The sequence below is a fragment of the Zeus faber genome (assembly GCF_960531495.2).
Source record: "Zeus faber genome assembly, chromosome: 16".
Lineage (NCBI taxonomy): Eukaryota > Metazoa > Chordata > Actinopteri > Zeiformes > Zeidae > Zeus > Zeus faber.
Window position 1 is genome coordinate 11,544,299 of NC_137202.1, and position 24,496 is coordinate 11,568,794.

Sequence of the window (24,496 nt, forward strand, 5' to 3'; positions counted from 1 at the left end):
CTGTGTGTGTTAGTGATGTGATAGTGTGTGCATGTAAATGTGTGTATATTTAAATGTTTTTTTTCAAACCTGATTGAATTTGTTTTGTTAAGCGTACTGGCAGCGCCGCACACTATTACTGCACATCTTATTATTAGGGGTCCATTCTTATTCTCCTAGCCATTATCACGTGTCTATGTCATGTGATGTGATAAATGTCTGGCACTGACACGAATTAATGACATTTGTATTTGGGGCTGTCCACACATGCTGTGGTCCAAGTTTGATCCACATCGCATTATACCTTATACCTCCACACAGATCAGCGCAGATCCTGCGAATTCCCTGCGTTGTGTTCTATGTGTGCGTTGCCAGGGTGCGTTATTTTATTATTATTATTATTTTTTAATTATTATAGTTAAAGTTCGCTGTGCTAGTCCTCCCACAAACTTTGAGCCACATACACACAACATACATCAGAACAATCGTCTTGAGATTAACAGGTGTGCTGTAACTTTGTGGAGCTTTCAGCTGGGAGTTGATGAAATATTCCACTTTTTGTGCCAACTTTTTTCAGAAATCCAGTCGTCATAGCAACAACGTAAACTTATTGGGCCAGTAGAGGTTTACAATTTCACCAATGTCAAGTTAAATGTCATTAAAATCAAATTTAATTTAATTTAATGTTGTTAAATATAATTAAATGTCAAATTATTTTGAGTTTTTTGTTTTTTTTACCGCTAGGTGCATGTATTTGTTAGGGGATGAAGGCCTGGATTTCTTTTTCATAAAATATTCACCAAAATCTAGACATAAATTCAGAGGTGTTATTAGGATGTCATCTTTGAGTGGACATTTGGATTACATGAAAAAATATGTATGAGGGTATGTAAACAATGGCATAGTTTAATTTTGAGAACAGGGGGTTGGGTGGGAGGGGGTAAGAGAGTGACTGAGAAAGTCTTCCTGTTATGCACAGGGCTTTTGCACAGCGGGAGAGAAGGCTAAAATACGTGAGAATCCTGGGAAAAAAACGGAGGGTTGACAGTACGTAACTGTGATTTTTTCAGAGTTTTCATTGTATGGGCAAATTATTCTTCAGGGTGGGCAAGGCTTATCTCTAAGTGGGCAACGCCCACCCAGGCCCACCCCGAGACACCTCCCTGCATAAATGAAATGTATGTATGTGTATGTGTGTCTGCTAGGTGGCTGCCGGTCTGAAGGCCGAGTTAAAAGTGGAGCTGTTTGCGATGGCCGTCGTCCACAATGGAGGGCAAGAGCCCAAGAATTGTATCTCCGAGAACATCACCATCACCACAGAAATTGATATTCTCTACCTTCCTGTCACTGCAAATATCCTTTCCCCCCACTTTTTAAACAGTGCATCACCTTGGCAGAAGCATATTTGCTCGAGGAAACCTTCTTTCCAAATACAGTTTTAATAGTGAGTGTAGCTGATTAAATGATGTGAACCTATAAGAGTGAACCTGTTGTAGGTACTGGACAGATTAGTCCATGACCGAGTGTCTTAGACAGATATTGAAATCTATACATACATTACATTGAAATCTATATCTATTGAAATCCAAAGCATAGCATGGTAATTCTAAAAACATTATTTTTGTCATAGATGTAATTAAATAACTTGCGTACGTTTATCCCTTGACCTGGATCCCCTCACCCATTCTCCCTGAGCAGCTTCATGACGTCTGGCTGAAGGACCCCCGCAACGCTCACCACAGGAAGTGGTCCAAGGTCCGCCGACCGCTGCCCACCCCTCTGGCAAATCAGGGAGTGGGGCCGCCCACTGAAAAGCTGCCTCCTCTCCTGGCCACTGCAGCCAGCATAGGTGCGGTGTGCTCTCTCTGCACTCCAAAGCGATTCAATTTTAACTTAAAAAACGCAATTCAACTAAAAACAGTCTACCCTCTTTTTCAGAAGTACCCGGTCCCAGGTGTTCGTCCTTAGTGAACGCACGTCAATCCTCCTGATCCACAGTGATACCCTAACACATTCTTCCAAGTCTCTACTTTTAAATTTCTCTAAACTCTTTAAACCCTACATCCGTCTTGTAATGAAACCACAGATTCCTAAGTATATTTCTTATCTTATCTCCTATCTCTTGTAGCAGTGTCAACCATTAAAGCCTGTTAAAGATCAGTATTTCTGTTTGTCTGGATTTTATTTACGTGAGAGGTAATATCATTATACCTTCATACCTGTGAAGTAATCGCAGAGGTGATGGGTGGCAAATGTCAAATGCACCCAAAGGAGAACATCTGAACCGACTAGTTCAGTTCACAGAGGGTGAAAAACAGGACGGGGCGAGCGAACCTGGACTTGGATGCTGGATGTGAGAGGACATGAGAGAAGGCATCTTTTTCTTTCTACATTTAGGTTGAAGGAGCGAAGAACAGAATGCCGCTGAAGGTGAATGACCGGAGGCAACTGACGCAGGAAGAAAGAGAAGTCTGTAGAGGGGGCGAGTGGACGGTGCCACTGTTTTATCATGTAAAATTAGTGCAAGAAGTGGATGGATTCTGAACTTACTGTCCATGCCGCCACTTGTTTAATGCCGCCACGTTATTAAATTAGTTTCTATCCAACTGTTTATTATTTAGTAATTTACTCAAAGGAACAAAGTCAAACCCTGACTAATGTCACTGACTTGATGGTTCGCACCGCTGCTTATAAGCTCCAGCTAAGCCCTTAAGCCGTTCAGTCTGTCTGTCTGACCGGCAGCGAAGATGAACTACGGAGAGCACTACTCTTCCTCGTCCTACCGGAAGATTTTCGGGGACGCTCCTCGCTTCTCCGCCACCCGCATGAACAGCGTTTCCACCCGGGGCTCCATGGAGGTTCGGCCTTTTCGCTCCCTGGTGTCGTCGTCGTCACGCAGTGGAGCATCCAGCTTTGGATCCTACAGGAGGACCAGGTCCTCGATCCTGTCACCCCTGTCGAGCGACTGCCTGGATCTAACCCAGACCTGTGCTGTGAATAATGAGTTTAAAGCCATAAGAACCAGTGAGAAAGAGCAGCTGCAGGGTCTGAACGACCGCTTCGCTGTGTTCATAGACAAAGTCCGGCACTTGGAGCAGCAGAACAAAGTTCTGGAGAGCGAGCTGGTGACGCTGCGGCAGAAGCAGCAGGAACCCTCCAGGATGGCCGGTCTGTACCAGCAGGAGATGAGGGAGCTCCGGGCTCAGCTGGACGAGCTGAGCAGCGAGAAGAACCACCTGCTGATGGACAGGGAAAGCATGGAGGAAGAGCTCCAGAAGCTCCGCGGCAGATACGAGGAGGAGGCGAGGGCCCGGGAGGAGGCCGAGCAGACCCTCAAGGCCTTCAGGAAGGACGTGGACGATGCCACGGTGGCCCGTCTGGACCTGGAGCGCCGGGTGGAGTCCCTGCTGGAGGAGATCTCCTTCCTGAGGAAGGTGCACGACGAAGAGATCCAGGAGCTCAGCGGCATGATGCAAGTCGCTCAGGTGTCCGTGGATCTGGAGCTCTCAAAGCCGGACCTGACCTCCGCCCTGAAGGAGATCCGACACCAGTACGAGTCCATCGCCTCCAAGAACCTGCAGTCCGCCGAGGAGTGGTACAAGACCAAGTTTGTGAGTCTGAACGAACAAGCGATCAGGAGCAATGAGGCGATGCGGGCGAGCCGGGAGGAGATCAACGAGTTCAGGAGGCAGCTGCAGTCCAAGACCATCGAGATGGAGACGCTGAGGGGCACCAACGAGTCTCTGGAGCGGCAGATCAGGGAGATGGAGGACGGACACAACTCCGAAACTGCAGCCATGCAGGCAAGACCACATCACATGTCATTTTGATTTGATGGACTATGAATAAAACATGGGTATATTGTAAAGCCAGAAACACATATTTTCACTTCAAGTTGAGATTTTAACCAGAAAAAAAAATCCAAATCACAAACCAAAAATGCATCTTTAAGGCGTATTTTGGCCTTTAAAGCTATCTGGAGATTGTATTAACTTGAAATATTAAGATTATTTTTATCTGTTGAAGTGTGCCTTGATTTGTCAAACTTCCTAAATTAGTTCAAACCAAACAGATTAAGGGACCAAGTGACGCTGTCTACGGTGCCGAAATGCCTGCAGCGCAAATATAGGGGCCTGGGGCCCCCTGGGGTCCTTCAAGAGGTTCCAGAGCGTTCCCAGCAAAATAATTGTGTTTAACTTCACTGTTATTTCATGATTTCGTATTTCAAGACATCAGCACCCGCAGGGTATATACACTATGACTGTTTTGATCCTAGTTTCACTGCTATCTCTCTAACTAAAGTACAAACACTAAATCATATAATAAAAAACTTCTCTGATTGGGGTCCTAAAAACAAAATCTTATCAAATGGGGTCCTTGGCCTGATGCGTATCCAGTTGAGGATCCTTGAAAAGGACAATTTTGGACTACGAACGTCCGTTCAAAATCCAATCGACAAACCAACCCTTTAAAGCCCTAATATACCTTGCCAAGCTACCTAGAGATTTTAACTCAACCTTAACTTTGCAAACTTCCTATACCAAACTGGTATAGGAACGCTATCCATGGTGCTGACATTTTGCCACCCGCTGCCTGGGGCTTCAAATACCATCTGCACAAATTAAAATAATAGGATAAACCTCATTCAGGTTGAGGTTTCTTGAAATTTTTCCAATCGTTTAGTGTGGGGGCTTAAGGAATGTTTAAAATAGACTCAAACAAGACGTGGCGGTTTCCGGTAAGTGGGTCAAAGTCTGTTCAACGAGCCTCAAATTTGAAGTCATGCGAAACCGATTGTGTGACAACTCACCCCTTCCCCTCTGCGTGCAGATCAAAATTAAACTCGCCCCAAATTGGATCGGAAGGGAACAGGCTTTGACTGGGCTTTAAGGAACGCTGACGTTGATCCTCCTTAGGGAAGGGTTGTTCCGGGGTTTGACTCTTCTCTTCTCCCGCCCTCTCTCTCTCTCTCTCTCTCTCTCTCTCTTTCCTGAAGGACACCATCGGCCACTTGGACAACGAGCTGAGGAGCATCAAGAGCGAGATGGCCCAGCACCTGAGGGAGTACCAGGACCTGCTCAACGTCAAGATGGCCCTGGACATAGAGATAGCCGCCTACAGGTGCCGAGACCCGAAACACAAAAGTGTTCCGAAAGCATCCGATTCACAAAAATCGGAGCAAAAAGCACAATAATCGCTCGAACTGACACATGGGAATGGGACGAAGAACGGAGTCCAACGGGCGAACGGATTCTGTTTCACATAGATTCTGTTCGCCAACAATACCAATAAGCTGAACAGGTCATATCATAAACCTACGTCTTGGTTTTGAAATAACACATGTGTTTTCACATCATGTGTAGGGCATTGAGGTCATCAATCCCCGCCCCGACAATTAATAAAGTACAATCTTATTTTACCTGATCATAAAGTGACGCATAAAGTCGTCGTTGTGGTAGAGAAGCTTGGCTGTGAGTCGACGCTGACGGTAGAAGATCATGAGTAGTAATAATATATTTATAACACTCTTGTTTAATTAACAATTGCAAAGCGCTATAAAGAACAGTAATTTCTTGCTGAACAGGGATTATTGGGTGATAACTGAGTATGTATTTTATATTAACCGTGTTGATGGAAAGACTAAAAATGCTTTGGAGAAGAGTGAGTTTAATAAGCCGTTTGAATTATGAAAATAAGCCAATGTTTCAAATGTCAGCATATCTATCACTATCTTTACTTTACTCTATCACTACTTTAACTATCACAGTTAAAGTAGGTAGTATGATATAATATTACAGTATTATATGCATTATATGCATCGTGGTATTTCAATGACACAAAAAAGACCACTAGCAAAATTTGCCTAAATGACAGTGGAATTATTGTTTGATCTGTAGATATTTCAGTATTGTCGATCCGTAGTTTCCTGATATAAATCTTCTTTTTCTGTTCCACAGGAAGCTGCTGGAGGGAGAGGAGACCCACTTCAGCTCGGGGATGTCGCTAGGGGTGTCCAACCACAGCATTAGCTACAGCAGTTTTCAGCCCCCTGTCCCCCACGTCTCCCCCGTCTCCCCCAGCCCTCCCCGGAGCGGCCGCAAGGACAAGGAGGCCAAGAAGAAGGAGGCCTCCAAAAACAGCGGCAGCAGCGGCGAGGCAGCAGGGGAGAAGGACCAGGCCGACATCAACTCCAACAGCTAGAGAGCTCGGTTCCTTAGAATGATGTATCTAAAGTTGATCTTTTTTGGGCTTACTGCTTCACAGATCGCCCAAAAGAAAAAAACACAGTGAATGTACTGTATGTTGCCAGAGACAATGGAGAAAAAGCAAAAAAAATATATATATATGTTTTTACAAAATGTATTGCAACTATCATAGCATGATCTGAACATTTGACCAAACTATTCTGTGCACTGACCAGCCGGAAGTTTTAGTTTAGCCACTTTACAGATTAGATGTGTATATTTCTGTGGTTTGAACCCAAAATGTGAATGTAGTGGGTCATTTAAGGTGTTGCGGCAACAGAAAACACAGTTGGAAAAGCTGCATTAAAAACACTGCATAGTTATAAAAACAGTAATCAAAGTTAATTCAAATTAAACAATAGATCAAAATTGTTAGAAAGATAATAAAGGTAGGATTTACATGCATGATGTAGCAGTACAGTGGGATATTGCACTTAAATGTGTAAACATGAGTACTTAAGAACTTAAAATAAGACAATGTGAGAGCTGAAAGGTTAATTTTTCACAGCTCCCAAAAAATATTTAAAGACACACAATGGACTACGATGTTCAGTTTCCATCTATGTCAAAAACTACTTGTCCATCCTGTTCCATTTGTATCGCCCTCACTGTGCAGGTGAACAGCAGCGTGAATAAAGGTAAAACATGATACCAGTGATGAAGTGCAGTGTTTTGGTGGAACTGGTGGTAGCGTTTGGTAGAATGGCATGTCACGGGTTAACACAAATAAAGTATGAATAAAATAAAATATATAATAAATGTTTATTTCATGAATATAAAATAGCCGTAAATAGCTCTTATATTTCCAATAGGACATTTAAAAGGTTATATCAGGCCACTGATATAAAGTGATGTGATATGATGAAAAGTTTGTTTTTTATTTTAGTTGACAATATGACTTGACTAATAAATGTCAGTAAAATTGACCAAGGAGCTCTCTGTACGCATGTCAAGTATTCCAGAGCAGAAAAAAACCCACACTGCAATTATCTTTAAAGAGGCTGCCTAAATTCTAATAACCAATAAAATTACTTAAAGTCAGGAAAGACTTTGAGTGCATGAGTCAGTCTGCTTTTTAAGCGTTATAGTGAAACTGCAATGTGCAGTGAACAATCGCGGCAGCGATACGGTTTGTTTATAGTTTAACCTATAATAAAAATACATACGTATGATATATAATAGATTTCTGCATTCTGTTCTGATATCAAATCGAGGAGAAGGATAACTGTTATTGCATACTCCCATGTTTATTGAGTGGATGTAAGAAAAGTATTCAGATACAAACCTTATCAAAATATTCTTATAAATCATTTTAAATTAAAAAACAGAATTCATCAAGACAATTAGGTATTTGATATATACAGGAAGGCAGAAGTTAATAGATGTTCAATTCAGTGTGTAAATCAAGGAGGAAACATTGGATGTGAACGGTACAGTGTACGTCTAAAGTGTAAATAAATATCCAGCCTGTAGAAGCTGCAGAGGTCACGTAGTTTCAAGCCCTTCAATCAAAAGCTACATTCTTAAATACACATTACTGAACAGGACGTCCCTGCAGACACCTGCATCTAAGAATTACTGGTTTGTTCCTTTCTTATGCCAGTGACTTTTTTCCCCAAGTAAACACCTAATTTCTCTTTTAGATCATCTGCATTTGCGTCTGCCAGAGATACAAAACATTTCTGGAACTACGCAAGTGGATTTGCATGCAACTTAAACCAATGGACCCCAAGCTCTTTCCGTAAGACTCTGAAGTGAATGGAGCAGAGGAAATTAGATTTAAATCCTGAAGGTCGGTGCGTCGCTATGTTTTCTGTTTCTTCTGCACTCAAGACTGGGAGGGCAGGACCAGGCCAAAGTGGAGCACCAGGAGACCGTCCTAGAGAGAGAGGGGGAACAGGTATCAGTATCCCCAAAATATATATATATATATATATATATAATTTCTCACGCCCTCAACAATGTTTTTTCCCCTCATGTAGCCTCACATCAGTGGCTCCCTGGCTGACAAAGAAAAAAAAAAAAAAAAAAAAAAAAAAAAAAAAAAAAGCCTGTGTGTGTGTGTATGTATATGTATATATATATACACACACACACACACACACACACACACACACACACACACACACACACACACACACACACACACACACACACACACACACACACACACACACACACACACACACACACACACACACACATCTACACAAACTTGAAAAAAAATTAAAAATATCATAATAATATTATTATTATAATAAGAGACTGATGATAAAGTGTCCCTTTTGTTGTTACGATAAATACATAAAAAAACTAAAAAAAAATAAAAATAAAAAAAAACAACACAAAAAGGTGGCGTAGCCGACAGTTTTGTTTTTTTTAAAGACTAAAATTCCTGGAAAATAAAAAACAGCTGCCTCGAATCGGCCGAATCATCGCCCGCGCAGCTGATTAGTCCGACTCGAGGCAGGGAGCTTTCTTAATGGTTGTCTGCCTTGCATAAGGGATCGCTGCACAGGCTCGTCAGCCGACCAGGAGACAGAGCTGAACCCCATTCCTCCTGCACCCGAAATTCTTATTATCATCACAATCATCATCATTATTATTTATACTCCTGGCCAGCAAGCCTTTTGTTCCTCTGTCCAATAAAAACTCTCGCCAAGACTCCGTCTCCCTCCCTAAAACCCTACCTGTTGGCAGAGACTCACATTCCCCTTTTAAAAAACCCCATAACAAAACAAAAACAAACAAAAACATGTTTAAGGAGCATGAATATACTGTAAATAGGCTGCCCTTGGTATTTCTTACTGTATGGCTTTTGTCAAAGCTTGTCAAAAATCTCAAGAATGGCTTGAGATTATTAAACTCCAATATTTTAAGTAAATGCCACACGCCCCAAGACTGATTAGAATGATTTGAGGTGTGAAGGGTACCCACCTGCAGGGCCTCCACCCCCAGGGTGCTCTGGATGTCCCTGAGGGACTGGTTCCTGTCCAGGAGGTAGTCTCCACAGACCACGTCCACCTGGAAGAGACAGCAGGCCTCAGAGCACGAAGCACGTGGACGATTGTCAAAGTGGATAAGTTACTGTCTGGAGTGCAGTAATTACTAGCAGGCCCCTAAATCACCCTCTCAGTGTCCTCCACCTCGTCCAGACCAGCGGAGTGGAGGAGCAAGAAGCCTAAGCTCTTAATCTGCCTCCACGTGGCATTGATGCTAAATAGACTGAAGGTGTCCTGGTTAGAACCACACACAGAGAGGAGGCTCCCGGCTGCCACAGTGGCTCATGAGCAGTTCCAAAAGGTATTCTATGAGGGTATTTTGGTGAGGACGTAAACAAAAACAAAGCAACCCAAACCCGTTCCATCGAACGCAAACTGCTTCAATTTCAGGCATTTCTGTTTCATGAGGTTATACGCAACAGTTTTATTGAATAAACTGGATAGTAGCGGTAGCAACAGTAGTAGTAGTAGTAGTAATAGTAGTAGTAGTAGTAGTTGTAGTAGTAGTAGTAGTAACCCCATATTGAGCATTAAACTTCATCGGCGTGTCATCATACAAGGACTGGCTTTGAAAGTGCACCTCACACTTGGTCATTTGGAAACGTCCACTCATCAAGGTTCCATTTGACCAGTGGAAGAGTTTATTAAGGAGCTTATGGGTATTTCGGTCTGACCAACCGGTCAGACCGGCCGGTACCTGCTTAGCACCGGTTCCACAGTTATATACAGCATGCCTGGACATACATTGACTTCCAACTGTGTTAAGAGCATTTATTTTCTGGACACTGTTGACTATAAGCACAAGGAGCCAAATAGGGATCAGGTGTGTGTGTGTGTGTGTGTGTGTGTGTGTGGAACCTTTCCGTCCTAATCAGCATCCCGGTGCGACAGACTGACCTGGCAGGCGGGGCCCAGCTCCATCTTCCTCCTGATAAACAGCTCCACATGGTGGATGGTGGCCTCGCCCGACACGCGCACGTAGCGCCGCTCCAGTGGCTGGATGAGCACGCAGCGGACGACAGGTGAGAAAACTGTTCCAAAGCTTCCAAAGGAATCAGTCATGCAGGCTCAAGAACAAGAGGGTCTGGAAACCACCGTTCTTAAGACTGATGCTGGATTCTTTAATTCTGTCCCTATGGGAGAATTACTCCCAAATTCCAGTCAACATACCACCAAAAATTTTACTGGGATTTGGATTAAGAATTGTATGGTTTTTTTTGTTTTCTTTCTATCATACACAAGCTGTGAATAAAATGTTAATCACAACTCGCTCACAACTTCGTACTGCAAAAACATTGTCAGCTGAACACAAGGAAGAAAGAAAAGATCCCTGCCTCTCCACCATCCCTCCCAACTAATAGAAGTCAATGTCAATGTAAATATACGGGGATGGTAGCTCAGGAGGTAGAGCTGGTCGTCTAGTAATCCAAAGGTCGCTGGTTCGATCCCAGGCTCCTCCTGCTAGCATGCTGTAGTGTCCTTGAGCAAGACACTTAACCCCTAATTGCTCCTGATGGCTGCGTCCGTCGGTGTTTGAATAATTGTAAGTCGCTTTGGATAAAAGCGTCTGATAAATGACTAAATGTAAATGAAATATCATTGTGTGTGAATTTGTACCTTGTAGTTGTTGATGCACCCTTCAGCCCTGTAAACAAAACAACCGTTATTACTCCAAAATGATTTCTGTGAAGAAAAACGTGAATGTGAGACAGACGGATTGACGTAAAATTTGGACATTAGTTCAACCATTACACAATTTGCACTTATAACAATCCTGTTTTTATTCTGCCTAGTTGCTTTGTGGTACTTTCTATTTAGAGACAAATGACAACATAAAATGTTGGGTGACTAAGAATTTAGGGTTTGTATGAGTGTTTTGTTGCAGGCATTTATTAGCGGTCAGCTGCCGATTTCGTCCAAAATGGTTGTTTTCATGGTAGAGAGAGAGCACTGCTTTAAGGCCATACAATACATTAGAACATAATCATGGATTTTGTTCCAATTTATATTTGAAGTAACATTCACATGGATTTTTTTTAACCAATATTTAACAATGAAGAATCATAAGCCTCAAATCGCTCAAGGCCATATGCCTTATTGTATAAGCCAATCTAGAGAGGAGCTGAACCCCACAGTGTCAAATGTAAAGAAAGCACTTATTGCAATGTCTGGCGCCCTCATGTGGCAGTGGGGAAAAGGCGGCGAGACCTTGGCTCGAATCTATGGGGCTGGATGGTACTGTCTGAATATTCATCGCCACCAGGAGCGTCCTGCGCCAGCGCCGGGCGAAAGAGTGGCAACCCTCACCCTACGAACTCCAGCAGCAGGGACACGTCCAGCTCGGGCGGCATGGTGAACACCGACTGAGGAACCACGTCCTTCTTCTGCCTCTTCAGGACAACGGGTGCTGAAGAGGAAACCAGCACTGCAAGGGAAACAGAAGGACTTTTCTCTTTATTTGCTCTCTCTTTCATGGCTTGCACTGTATTTGCTGATGTAGCCTATAACACCTGAATTTTCTTCCGTGGATGAATAAAGTGCTATCTTATCTGACTATGTAAAGATGAGATCAACCCCACACAGTATGAAATATAAGATCAGATTACACTTTATCAATTCGGGGTGGAAATTCAGGATGCTATGCTAAATGTATTCTTATCTAAACAAAGTAACCAAAAATCCTACACTTGCAACCTATGATGAGCAGTGAAATTGTGCTAAAAATAAATATTTTAATATCTGAATTATCATGTATAAATAATATTGTTATCCATGTAAGGCTTTTTTCTCTCATCATTGCCTTGAAATTATATTTACATTGGCAAATTAATGTAGACTGAAGAATGTGTCATAATAGAATACATGTTAAAAGTATCTTAACTCAATTATAAAAGGGGGAAAAATAAATATTGTAATTATATTTGCCAGTTTTCGCTTATATTTGAATCAAGTTCAAATAAAATGCTTTCAATATGCAATATGTTGAGAAAGAAAGGAAAGGGGAAGAAAATGTGAAGACATGCCAACACTTAAAAGTTAGATATTTAGTTAGTTATATTATATTTAGATATAGATATTTAACATTAGAGTCAAAAGCCAGGAGCAAAACAAATAGAAGTCCATCCTGCCAGCACAGATCAGGGTTTCCCTCAGACTCAACATCTCACCAGGCTTTGGAACCTCAAGGCCTCGCTCTCTGTAGAAGCTACACATCTGTTCTCTCTCCACTGCAAGAGACGACAAAGATTTCACATTAGAATGACCAAATCCACCTGGAAGAACTTTCAATTAAAATAAAATACTCATTACATTTTGATAAAGAAATTTCAAATTCATTTTGTCTGAAACAGATAAAAGTAATGACAATTCATGCATGTACTTACGTTCCTCCAGAAAAGGAATCATTTTGTAAACAATGTCCTGCAGTTGCCGGTCAGGCCTGCAACAACAACAGAAAAGAGGAACACCGATTTAATGCTTTACAATGCCAACGGCAGTGCAGCAGCATTTTTTTTATATGAATATAACAATCCTTTTTCAAATCTGAAAAGTTGGATTTAATCAAAACAGCTCAACTCATGACAAAGTATCCTCATGTTGTAGAAATGCAACTCATGCTCAAATATTTATCAATTTGGAAAAAATTGAATTCCAGACCATAACAGCAAACAATTACAAAAAAAGCTTCCTGTAATGTAAATAGCCTCAGAATTCAATCTTTAAACCTCCTTTTGTCCTTTTAACTGTTAGAATTTACAGTTTAATACCGATATGTGATACCCGAGAGAGTTATAATACAATCACATCTATTTTAATCGTTATAAAACCTGGAAGAATAGGGACGGCCAATGTGACTTTTTAGGGTTGAAATTATTTTGTGCAATAAACCATCAGGCAACAATTGTTTGGACCTGAAACCTTTTCCCTGTGCTCAAACTGCAAAACAGCACCAATTACACAGAGGAACAAGCTTTTATTTGCATCACTGGAGCTTGTAGCGTTCCTGGCAGAGATCACTTTGGGGACTGGGATGAAAGAGACGAGTTTCTGGGAATTAAATGAAATAACAGAATGATGAAAAAAATATAAAAAACAACAAGATAACATACAAACGCACAAAAACTTATACTGAGGACATCCATTGAAATCCCATAGATTCTCAAATAAATGGGACAATGCAGTGAGGTAAAAAAGGTATCCCTGAAAAAAGTATCAACTCAGAATGTGAAGTAATAATTTTGAGCACATGCTGGGCTTCAGCAGAAACAAACCCACACCCCTGGATGGACCAATCACATATCCGAAAAAGACATTTGGAACTGATCTAGATGTCATAGATCGGGGAAAAAAAAAAAAACCCTGAATGATTGAAGGAAAAGGGAATCCCAGCCCTCATGCTGTGTTGGGGTCCATACCTACCTGATGTTGTAGAGTGGCTGCGTCTGGTGGACCACCACACTGCATGTGGGACAGCGGTTGCTGTAGAAGAAGTGCTTTACGATGCAGCTTTTGCAAACTAGAAGAACAAACAAAGTGGGCATAAAGTCGGCTTTTTAGCTTTTCCCAGACACAAAACAGAAAAGAGGAAGACTGATTAAATGCTCTGAAAGTGCCCACGCCAGTGCAACAGCATTTTCTTTTCATGAATATAATTTTTTTTTTTTTTTATAAATCGTAAAAAATTGATTCAATCATAACATATCAACTCGTGGCCTAGGGATGAAAGCAGAGCTGTAGCTCCAGCATAGAACACCGCTAACGTCACCTCATTCAACGCCGGGCACCGGTAGACCAACCTTGCGACTGCAAAACCGGATTCTAACCGCTACAATATCTGCATGAATTGAAAACACAGCACCGCTGACTAGACAAACAAAAGAGAGAAAGAGGACGGATGACGGCCCACCCAGAGGGAGAAATGTAAAACAAAAAAGCTCATCGGGTCAAAGGACTAAACAGTGGACCCCATAGGTTCAACTGATTCTGATGATATCAGAAGTAATAAGACAGAACTGATAAAACAGGAGTTTGTTAAATTACTTGACAGCCTAGCGCAACTGAAGATTCAGTCATTTATCTGTGGGTCCTCTACCATCAGTGGACAGAGGAACAGAGAAGTTCAGCAGACTCCTGGGCTGAACTTCGACGACCTGCATTTCAAAAGTGCTGAGTTTTATTCATAACTTGAATCTGTTCTGGGGACGCAAAAACCTCTTCAGACCTGATGGCCTTTGTCCAAACAGATCCGGGGTGAATTTCCACAATTCCCTTCATCACCCATCTGCCCCCTGCCCTAATGTACTGCAGTCTGCTCCGTCCCAGTATCAGCTCCTCAAGGCCACCTACTCCAACTTGTCTCCAGTTTATCCACAACAAACAGACCAGAGTCACTCTCAGAGGCAGGATATCCCACGTGACCCACCTTTGGATAACAACAATCAGCCCCATTCTTTCCAGTACTCCAGTACTCCATCCTTCCCCCTTTTTTTTTGCCATTCCCCCCCCCAACTTTCTCCCACTGGCGATCATCTGGAGTTACTCGGTAGCCCTCGTCCAAACATATCGGGATTCCACTATTCCCTTTCATCCTGCCCCCCGCATTCACTGAGGAAGACACCACCACAATGTCCTTCTCCTCTGTGTTCATCACCACCGGCTGCCGACAGTATAGCAGAACACATAACTGAACACATAACTAATGTGTTCATGGTCCCTGCTGCTGTAGAGATGGCATCTGCAACTTCTTAAATACCAAGCCGGGACCCTATGTCCTTGGGTCACACACTGCTAGCCCACTATCAAAACTGACAGACGCTGCGTCAGTGCACGGAGCCCTCCCCATTCCTGTTTTGATGAGCAACAGTCCAAAAAAGATGTACTCTATTTGCTCTGCTAACTTATCAAAATTTATATGTATTAGGGACGCAACGAATACAGTGGAATCACAGTTCGGTATGTCACTGGTTTTGGGGCCATGGTAACAGTATGGTTTCAGTATCTTTATAGTTAAGAAAAAAAAAAAAAAAAAAAAAGGTGAAAAGGTGTAAAAAATGTTTTGTTTATGCTAGTCTGCCACAAATAACTATTGTAAAGCTCTGTGTATGACTGTGGGGGGGAAGGGGGAATACAAGTTAATTGGTGGGCAGTTATAATTTGCATAAGTTCATCTGATTAGAGGGGAAGTGTCCAGGATAGTGGATAATTAAAATATTAAATCTCTGTTAATTATGTATTTATTTATATATATATTTTAAAAACGTTTCGCAGTTAAAAATAAATAAAAAAAGTACAGAATTTAGTTATTTTTGTGTACATAACACACACATAAATAATAATAATAGTAAAATTACTTATTGAAATAAAAGCTCACAGTCAGTCCAGTGCTGTGTAAGCCTTCACTTTGTGACACTGGCGATCGAAGGCCATCCCTTACATGAAGGGAAAGCCGGTGGCAGGAGACGGCAACTTAAACAAACACAACATAAAACTGTAAAACTTGACAGAAAAAAATAACGGCTCAACACCCAGCGAGAGTCGGCTCCCTTCACTCCTACAAAAGAGCCGTTCAAAAGAATCTTTCAAGCGAAGTTTGTAATCAAGAGGGACACGGCCATGCCAGGGAGTTATTTTCCGACTGGACACCTTCATTGATTGCACTCTTTACAAAAAAGATTTCTATGTATTGTTATCTCATGTAACTGTTAAGAAGGCTGCGCGCAGTTGAAAAAAAAAAAAATCGCACAAAAGTAGAGAAATGCTACACGGCTCCATGCGGACCCCCCACGGCTGACGTGGCCGGTGGAGCAGCAACAGTCGATTCAATAGGAAACAGCACTTACTGCATGCCACGCCCTGCCTGTACACTGCGCCAACGCGTCCAGTGGACTTCTATCGTGATATCGTAATACCGCAGTTCACGTCAGCTTATTGAACCATTGGGGGCTTACCCAACGGTTGGATAACATACTGTGTACCGTTGCATCCCTAGTATGTATTCTTTATCAATCAAAATCAGTTTCAGGCCCTGTTATTAACGCTTCAAAGTTAGCTTTCAGTGTTTCTCCACAAATATTTTTCAGGCATTGTGGTACGCAGCGAAAAAGCTCTCAACAGACGAGGCGCGCGGGCCAGCATATTGGCGCGGTCAGATTTTGGCCAGATGGCCTGGCAGGCGGTCTGCAACTTAAATTTGTATTCAAATTTTTGTTCGCTCAGTATATTCAAGACTTGAAGCAAAGCGATCACAAGGAGAGGATTACACAATAAGCTGCATTAATTGGAAAAAGTAAGCTGTGTAACTAATGACCTTTCTTCATGCAGGTTCTCAAGTGCTCTCCCTGCAGCCTGTTTCTGAGGCCTGTTTTCACCTACCAAAAGTGAAGATTTGTCTTTATATAGTAAATTCTAAAATTTAAAGATAAATTGCTATGAAAAGCAATCACGAGTTGTGCGAGTTATAGCCTGGTACCCTGTTCATGGTGGAGAAATGACACTGACAGTTCACACTGGCCACAGAAACGGTGAGCGCACTGATTTAAAGTGACTCTGATACCGCAGTTGCATGACATCACCACGGTATTGAGCTCATTACCGTCATCACTGCAAATAAAGATAAATATGTTTATGAAGTAAATAAACGAGGCAATTAATAAATAAATAAATGTGAATATTAATTTGAAATATACGACCGACGGACCTAGGGAGGGGGTGGTGCACCCGAGCCCGAAATCCATTTTCGCAATTGAAAATGGCAATATCTTTTATTATCGATCATGTGGATCATTGGAAAAGCCAAATATCGTGCCCTGAGACAGAAATATCGCCACCTACGTGCCGCGTAGAGTAGCTCATGGAACACATCGGTCAAGAGAAACTTGTTTAAAATAGTTGGTAATTATCTGTCAGCACCAGGGGACACTTGGCAACAGTGGCGCGGCAAAGAAACACGTAGAGTAGGCTTGGGCAGATTAACAATTAAATCGTATATCGGCGATCTACACCATCGATCGCGATTGACATTGATAACAGATGGGAAAAATCGCGGCTGATTAAATGGGGCAGGTGCTCAGCCACCCGCTGCAACCCCCCTTCCCTGCATAATGTCATAGAGAAAGATTTAGATTTATTTTATTTCCTTAGTTTCTTACTTGTATGGAAAATGAAAAACGTAAACCTAACTCATAATTGGAGTGGAGTTTTTTTTTTTTTTTTTTAATCTCTTCTCCAGACAGCCGTGCACCAGGCGTGTGAGTCGGTTCTCGTAACTGTGTTTGTATTTTAGGTCTATTTATTTTAGTTTGTTTCCTACGTGTGTGAAACATTTATATTTTTTATTTATTTATTTATTTATTTTTTAAACACAACTGAGTAAAGGGACCGTCCCGTTCTGTCCCGTTCCAAAAAAATCTGTGTGTCCACATCATCGGGACAGTGAGGATGCACGTCTCCCCGTTACTATGGGACTTAATTTAGTACCAACTGGATGTTTTTGGGTAAAAACTTAACTTGTAAATAATAAATCCTGCACTTCTGGAATGGTGAGACCGCATTTGCCACATAAATGACCCCCGCCCCCCGATAAAACAGTATAATTATGATCGCTGCCTCCAAGCGATCCGCGATTGAAATTTTGCACGATGCCCCAAACCTAGCATAGAATAGAGAGAATCGCGGTTAAACTGGAATGTTTATACATATGTGTGTCTAGGCGAAGTGGATAAGAATGAAACAGTCATAAGGAATTAAGACGATGGAGGTAAGAAAATTGAGCTCATGGGTTTATTTTATATTATTGTTTTATTTTGTGCATTCTGGGTGTCATAATAGATTAAAAAACCCTCAGGTAGAGGTTGTAGATTTGGCATTAGACTTGTTTGGCTTAACTCACATGTGTGCAGACACTCTGTGATGGTGGTGGCTTCGATGAGGAACCCGCAGCAGAGGGCACAGCGGATGTACGGGTAGAACTGATTGAGCGGCAGTTTGGGCTGTGGGACGAAAAGAGAACAATCAGAGTTAAGACTGCGGTTAGTGTGTGGGGATTCAAACTCAGCACTCATGGGACGAAGTGGTCAAAATGTGATTTCATGCGGGACAGATTGCTTTTTCTCACAACGAGATGTGAGGGCTGTGTGTGCAAATGTGCATGGCCCACACAGCCCACTTAGATGGAGTGATAAAGTAGGAATCAAGCAATAATATCTTATATCCATCTCATAACTTAATATATATATATATATACACCCTACTCATAACTATATATATGCTCTAAGAGCTTTTTTCAGCTTAGTACCCCCTTCACTGGCTCTGGGAGAGAATCGTTGTATGTGCTTTTTTAAACATGATATATAACCAATATTTTTTAACCCACTTCTTTTTAGTTTTCGGAGTAGCCTCTGCAGTACCCCTAAAGGTACGAGTACCCCTATATGAGCAACACTGTCTTAGAACCCACAACTAAACTGCAATTTATTCACCTACATTTATAGTAACTGCACACATGTAGATAATCAATTAATGTGCGTATTTCAGCGAGAACATTATCGATGGATTCATTCTTCTTTTAATCATCCCGCGGGCCGGATTCGACCGCCTCTCGGGCCTAATCCGGCCCGCGGACCCCATCTTTGGTTTAATGGTTTCGCCCACTTTGTAGTCGACTTCCAGCCACAAGCGTTAACGTTTTCACGGAAAAGACACGTGTCGTGAATCTTAATACTCTGTATAAAATACGACCAACGAAAACATGAAAATGAAACGATAACTGACACAAAGGCAACACAATGACCAGCTGTAGTAATGTGTGTGTGTGTGTGTGTGTGTGTGTGTGTGTGTGTGTGTGTGTGTGTGTGTGTATATAGACATATATATACCTCGTCCTCCGAGTCGGTATCAGACTTGTTCGGAGAGCCATTGTGTGTGGACGAGGACATTCCCGGACCCAGTGTGCAGCAGCGATAGCATGCGGGCAACAAAAAAAAAAAGCAACTCAATGTCCACTACTTTTTACTTTGTTTACTTCCAACTTCGCGGGAGCCTCCTCTCCACGAGTTGCCCTGGTAACTTCCGGGATGCGTAACGTCATTATTTGCGGCAACCAGTCGACCAATGAGATGGCGGCTGTCACGCGCCGGAGCCGCCCTGCCCTCGACGGACCGTGAGAGTCGTGCTGCGTTCAAGTCGGAACTCCGGGATAAATAATTCCGACGTCCGGGTCGGGCACCGCCGATAGACACGTTCCATCGCATCGCCCCGGGAGAACGTGGACGCCCGCAGTAAACGTTGCGTTCGTTTGCTTGTCAGGCTCGCGAGTCGTTCGAACACATCGGAAACAGTGTGAACTTGTGAATTAAAATGGGCGAGTGTACGGCAGGCGATCTACCCCGAAATCCACGAGGCTAAAGGCAGCGTCTTTTTTTTCATGGTGCGTTCATATTCCTCGACATTTTATTACATACTGACCACTTAAAACCAGCTGTGTATAAAAAAAAACACCCCAAAAACTACTGTACTTATAGTTGTCAAACCTGGACTCGATTGTAATAAAAGCCTATATCGCTTTTCAAATGCCATTTATGATTTGTGAGGCTTTTATCATATTTGTGAAAACAGAGAAAAGGTGGTTTTCACCATTTTTTTCCCCCTCCAAGTTCAAGTGATTTGTCGCATGCATACAGGTACATCCCATAAAAATTAGAATATCATGAAAAAGTTCAATATTTATTGTCACTCTTTTCAGAAAGTGAAACCCATATATTATATAGATTCATTACACAGTGAAATATTTCAAGCCTTGTTTTCGATGATTGTGGCTATAGATAGTGAAAACCCCAAATTCAGTGTCTCAGAAAATTTGAATTTTACATAAGATCAATTAAAAAAAAAAAAAAAAGGATATTTTAAACAGAAATGTCAGGCTTCTAAAAAGTATGTTCATTTCTATGCACTACTTGGTTGGGCCTCCTTTTGCATGAATCACTGCATCAATTCGGTGTGGCATGGAGGCGATCAGCCTGTGGCACTGCTCGGGTGTAATGGAAGCCCAGGTTGCTTTGATAGCAGCCTTCAGGTCATCTGCATTGCTGGGTCTGGTGTCTCTTGAACCAGCTTTTGGTACCTTTGGCAGTGTGGGCAGGTGCCAAGTCCTGCTGGAAAATGAAATCAGCATCTCCATAAAGCTTGTCAGCAGAAGGAAGCATGAAGTGCTCTGAAATTTCCTGGTAGATGGCTGTGTTGACTGTGGACTTCAGAAAACACAGTGGACCAACACCAGCAGATGACATGGCAGCCCAAATCATCTCCGACTGTGGAAACGTCACACTGGACTTCAAGCAATGTGGATTCTGTGCCTCTCCACTTTTCCCCCAGACTCTGGGACCTTGATTTCCAAATGACATGCAAAATTTACTTTCATCTGAAAAGAGGACTTTGGACCACTGAGCAACAGTCCAGTTCTTTTCCTCCACAGCCCGGGTAAGACGCTTCTGACGTTGTCTCTGGTTCAGGAGTGGCTTGACACGAGGAATGCCACATTTGTAGCCCGTGCGTAGGATTCGTCTGTGCGTAGTGGCTCTTGATGCGCTGACTTCAGCCTCAGTCCGCTCCTTGTGAAGCTCCCCCAAAATTCTTGAATGGATTTTGCTTGACCATCCTCTCAAGGCTGCGGTTATCCCTTTCGCTGGTGCACCTTTTCCTACCACACTGTTTCCTTCCACTCAACTTTCTATGAACATGCTTGGATACAGCACTCTGTGAACAACCAAGCTTCTTTAGCAATTACCTTTGTGGCTTCTTCCTCCCTCCTTGTGGAGAGTGTCAATGACTGTCTTCTGGACATCTGTCAAGTCAGCAGGCTTCCCCATGATTGTGTAGCCTACTGGCTCAGACTAAGAGACCATTTCAAGGCTCAGTTTTGAGTTCGTTGGCTGATTAGGGTGTGACACCATGACTTTCCAATATTGTACTTTTTCACAATATTCTAATTTTCTGAGATACTGAATTTTGGGTTTTCATTATCTATAGCCACAATCGTAAAAATTTCAAGAAATAAAGGTTTGAAATATTTCACTCTACGTGTAATGAATCTATATAATTATGAGTTTCACTTTCTGAAATGAGTGACAAAAAATATTGAACTTTTTCATGATAATCAAATTTTATGAGATGTACCTGTACACATACGGTCATACATATATGCAGTGAAATGTCACGACACCCGGTAATTACTCTCTATAAGCTCTAAAAATGCTAAATAACCAAAATGTGCGTAATCGAGGGGTGGTGTCAGAATCGCGATTCTGGGTTCCATAATTATATAATATAATGAATTGTCTGTGTTGTATTAAAAATACATTTAAATCCTCCTAAATGAAACTTACCTTAACTTACCCCACAGAGTAGCCCTCCTGTCTTTAAAATAGCTGTCCATGTTTGCCTTGGTGTGCTGAGCACAGACCATTGCATGACAGTAGGCCTTTTAACACTGTCTGTCCATTATTTCTTCACAGAAAGTATTCATATCTTTTACATTTTTAATGAACTTGAATGGAATCAGGCATGCTTCCTGCACATCTGCCTCCACTAAACAGGAGGGCCAGATGACCACATATATTTCTCTAGAGCTGCAGCCACTTCCCCCAAGATTTCAGGAAGCCACGACCGGCAAATTAAATACCTATGGAGCCAGGATGAGGGATTCCCTTTCTCTTTTCTTTTTTTTACCTGTGCTGTCAGCAGGTTGGGCATACAATATAAAGTATTTATACTGTATGCCATTGCATCCAAGACAGAGTTAATCTGCAATTGCAGTTCAAATTCTCAACCTGCAATGCAAGTACTGCTTACAACAACTCCGTCCTTTGGATGACCTGTGGGATGACAAAAGCACAGCATTTCTGTTTCTACATTTATGACTGGCACCAATCCACCTCTTTGGAGAACAATATTACTATGTTTTAGTTCTGGTATATTAGGTCAGAAATATATTGTAGTACCTCCAAGCAGCAGAAAGCTTTGCAGTCACCCATGAGCAGCAAAGACACCGCACGATGCAAGAACACTCCGAGCCCAATGCACTGCAGCCATAGAAGTACCTTGAACCTGCAGAGAAGCTGGGAACCCACGGAGCAGCACCGACGCCGAGGTGCACAATCCAACCCCAAAAACCACAAAATGACCCTACACCCCTGAAGCACACACATACAATCCACCCCCATGCACAGGCATAAGACGCACCTACATGGCTACAGGTGCTAAGCACAATCCACGGGCCATGCAAGAACCGCCCGCCCAGCAGGCAAGTGGGCAGGACCCCCATTGCCACCCACACCCCAAGCAAACGTGAGGCCAACCATTCTGCAACTGATGGATGCCCCATCCAGCTACAAGCACCGAGCATGCACCCATGCAACCAAGTACACTCGGCACAGGGCACGCTCACACACAGCCAGACATTGCATTTCATTTCATTTGCATCACAGGATGAGGAGCACAGGTTTGAATGAAAATTGCATTTTAAATTCTCAAATGTGCACAATTTTCAATCATCTTCACATATATTTGAATCCCTCCGGACTCCTTCACCCTGGTTAATTTAAACTGGCGAGTGAGAGTGTTAAAAAAAATCCACAGGTATTTGATTTCGAGCTGAAATTATAACCATGGCGCAAGGAGTGGTGGCTGCAGCTCGAGAAAAACATCTGTGTCTGTGGTCATCTGACCTTCCTACTGTATATAGTGGAAGAAGGTGAGCAGGAAGCATATCAAACACTTTCTGTGAATAAATTATGGACAAGGTTACAAGGCCTACTGCCATGCATGGGTTACGGGGGGATAAAACTTACTTTTGAAAATAAAAATACTTAAAGTACTAAAAATGAAAGTACTTTTCTCTGCATTTCTTCATTGTATTTGTACATGTACACACTTAAATGGTCAATGTGGAGAGAGAATTGTGAAAACCACCTTTTCCTGTTTTCACAGATAAAATAAGGGTTTCACAAATCAGAAATGGTGTTTGAAATGCAATATAGGCTTCTTATTATAATCTCGTCCAGGTTCGACAACTATAAGTACAGTAGTTTTTGAAATATACCTGGTCTTATGTGGTCAGTGTGGAAAAACCCAGTAAAATAATAATTTAACAAAGGTTTCATAAATCAGAAATGGTGTTTAAAATGCAATATAGGCTTCTTATTATAATCTACAGGGAGCACAATAGAGCAGTTAACACAGAAACCTATCCTCTTTAACTTTAACCATTCCAGTTATGTGCAGCAGACATCCCACATCCTGCAGACAAAACACATATCTACAGATACAGTTGGTTGGATAAACTGTTGGTTAAATATCTAGAGATGGAGGATATTCTTTGGAACACACCATGACCTTAACTCAAAAATAAGGCAAAATCCTATCATCCTATCATGGAAAAATTCCCCCTTGTTTACTTTTGGTGACATGTGAGGCGTACAGGAGATTTAAAACGCCAGATTGGGTGTTGCATGTTGCTGGGACATGTCTGCTGCGGTCAGGAGATCCCATTACAACTCATCGCAGCAGCATGCCTGAGCAGCGCAGGCATTCCCACCTCAACAGATACCTATTTATGATTCACACAGCGCTAACCATGTTATAAATCACAGAATTACCTCATGTGAATTAGGTTTGTGTAGGTGAGAGATGTTGAGTCGTCATTTTATAACCAAAGTCCAGCATGTATGCCACGAGACGACTGTTGACATCCATGTCCAGTTTAAGACATGGAAATGAATGTGAAGAATCCAAATCCTTAAATTAGATTTATAAAGGAAGAGTGCCACAGTCCTTAGACGTTTACACTTAGACCCTTGATATTACCGAGAGTTCAATCACGCACTTTATCAAATTCTATTTAAAGAAAAGTGTGTTGTTCCCGTTTGACAAAAAACAAAAAAAACATACCACTGCCGCTGATAGTGAAATTAAGAAGACATAACAAAGCAAAATTGTTTTTTTGTTTATTTTTACTTACTGTTCACCCTGTAGGACTATAATCTCTCAAGCCGACATCTTGGCGACGTTTCAAGGTAATTTGGAGATAAATTAGGTCTAAGAACTAAATGACCTCATCACTATTACCCCAAAAGTTTTATACTTTCAATGTTCACAGTATTCACAGGAAACGTGGCATTATCATCCACCCCAGTTACAAAAAAAAGCATCAGATCAGTACAGTCAAACTAGGTTAGTAGGTAGTTAGGATCAAATGATAGTCCAAGCTGTACCCGCATC

General features: G+C 42.0%; 3 protein-coding genes across 3 annotated transcripts in view; 2 read left to right on the forward strand and 1 right to left on the reverse strand.

The window, feature by feature from the left end:
* The window catches only part of spag17 (sperm associated antigen 17), a gene marked incomplete at both ends in the record, with an annotated part of 37,127 nt that extends 34,994 nt beyond the window's left edge, over window positions 1-2,133 (forward strand). Inside the window, 3 exons of the mRNA XM_080017072.1 lie at window positions 1,185-1,322; window positions 1,678-1,828; window positions 2,108-2,133. Coding sequence (XP_079873198.1) covers window positions 1,185-1,322; window positions 1,678-1,828; window positions 2,108-2,133 — 315 coding nt within the window. The remainder of the gene's footprint in view (window positions 1-1,184; window positions 1,323-1,677; window positions 1,829-2,107) is intronic.
* A 593-nt stretch (window positions 2,134-2,726) lies between these two features.
* On the forward strand, window positions 2,727-6,180 carry inaa (internexin neuronal intermediate filament protein, alpha a; the record flags this gene model as incomplete). The annotated part of the gene is made up of 3 exons (XM_080016365.1): window positions 2,727-3,782; window positions 4,976-5,100; window positions 5,937-6,180. The coding sequence occupies 3 exons, from the start codon at window positions 2,727-2,729 to the stop codon at window positions 6,178-6,180; spliced, it is 1,425 nt and encodes a 474-aa protein (XP_079872491.1).
* Window positions 6,181-7,450: 1,270 nt separating this feature from the next.
* Window positions 7,451-19,266, reverse strand: pcgf6 (polycomb group ring finger 6). Its single transcript, XM_080016562.1, has 10 exons — window positions 19,099-19,266; window positions 18,114-18,213; window positions 13,646-13,742; window positions 12,610-12,665; window positions 12,394-12,453; window positions 11,534-11,651; window positions 10,844-10,871; window positions 10,124-10,222; window positions 9,162-9,248; window positions 7,451-8,103 (listed from the first exon to the last, which is right to left on the reverse strand). Exons 1-10 carry the CDS (start codon window positions 19,156-19,158, stop codon window positions 8,053-8,055), a joined length of 756 nt encoding a protein of 251 aa, XP_079872688.1. The 5' UTR covers window positions 19,159-19,266; the 3' UTR covers window positions 7,451-8,052.
* Window positions 19,267-24,496: the final 5,230 nt, after the last annotated feature.

Coding starts and splice junctions, on each gene's coding strand:
- pcgf6 (XM_080016562.1), bottom strand. CDS start 19,158: ATGTCCTCGTCCACACACAATGGCTCTCCGAACAAGTCTGATACCGAC. Junction 12,666..13,645: donor CAGCCACTCTACAACATCAG/GTAGGTATGGAC, acceptor TTGTTGTTGCAG/GCCTGACCGGCAACTGCAGG. Junction 10,223..10,843: donor GGTGCATCAACAACTACAAG/GTACAAATTCAC, acceptor GTGCTCATCCAG/CCACTGGAGCGGCGCTACGT.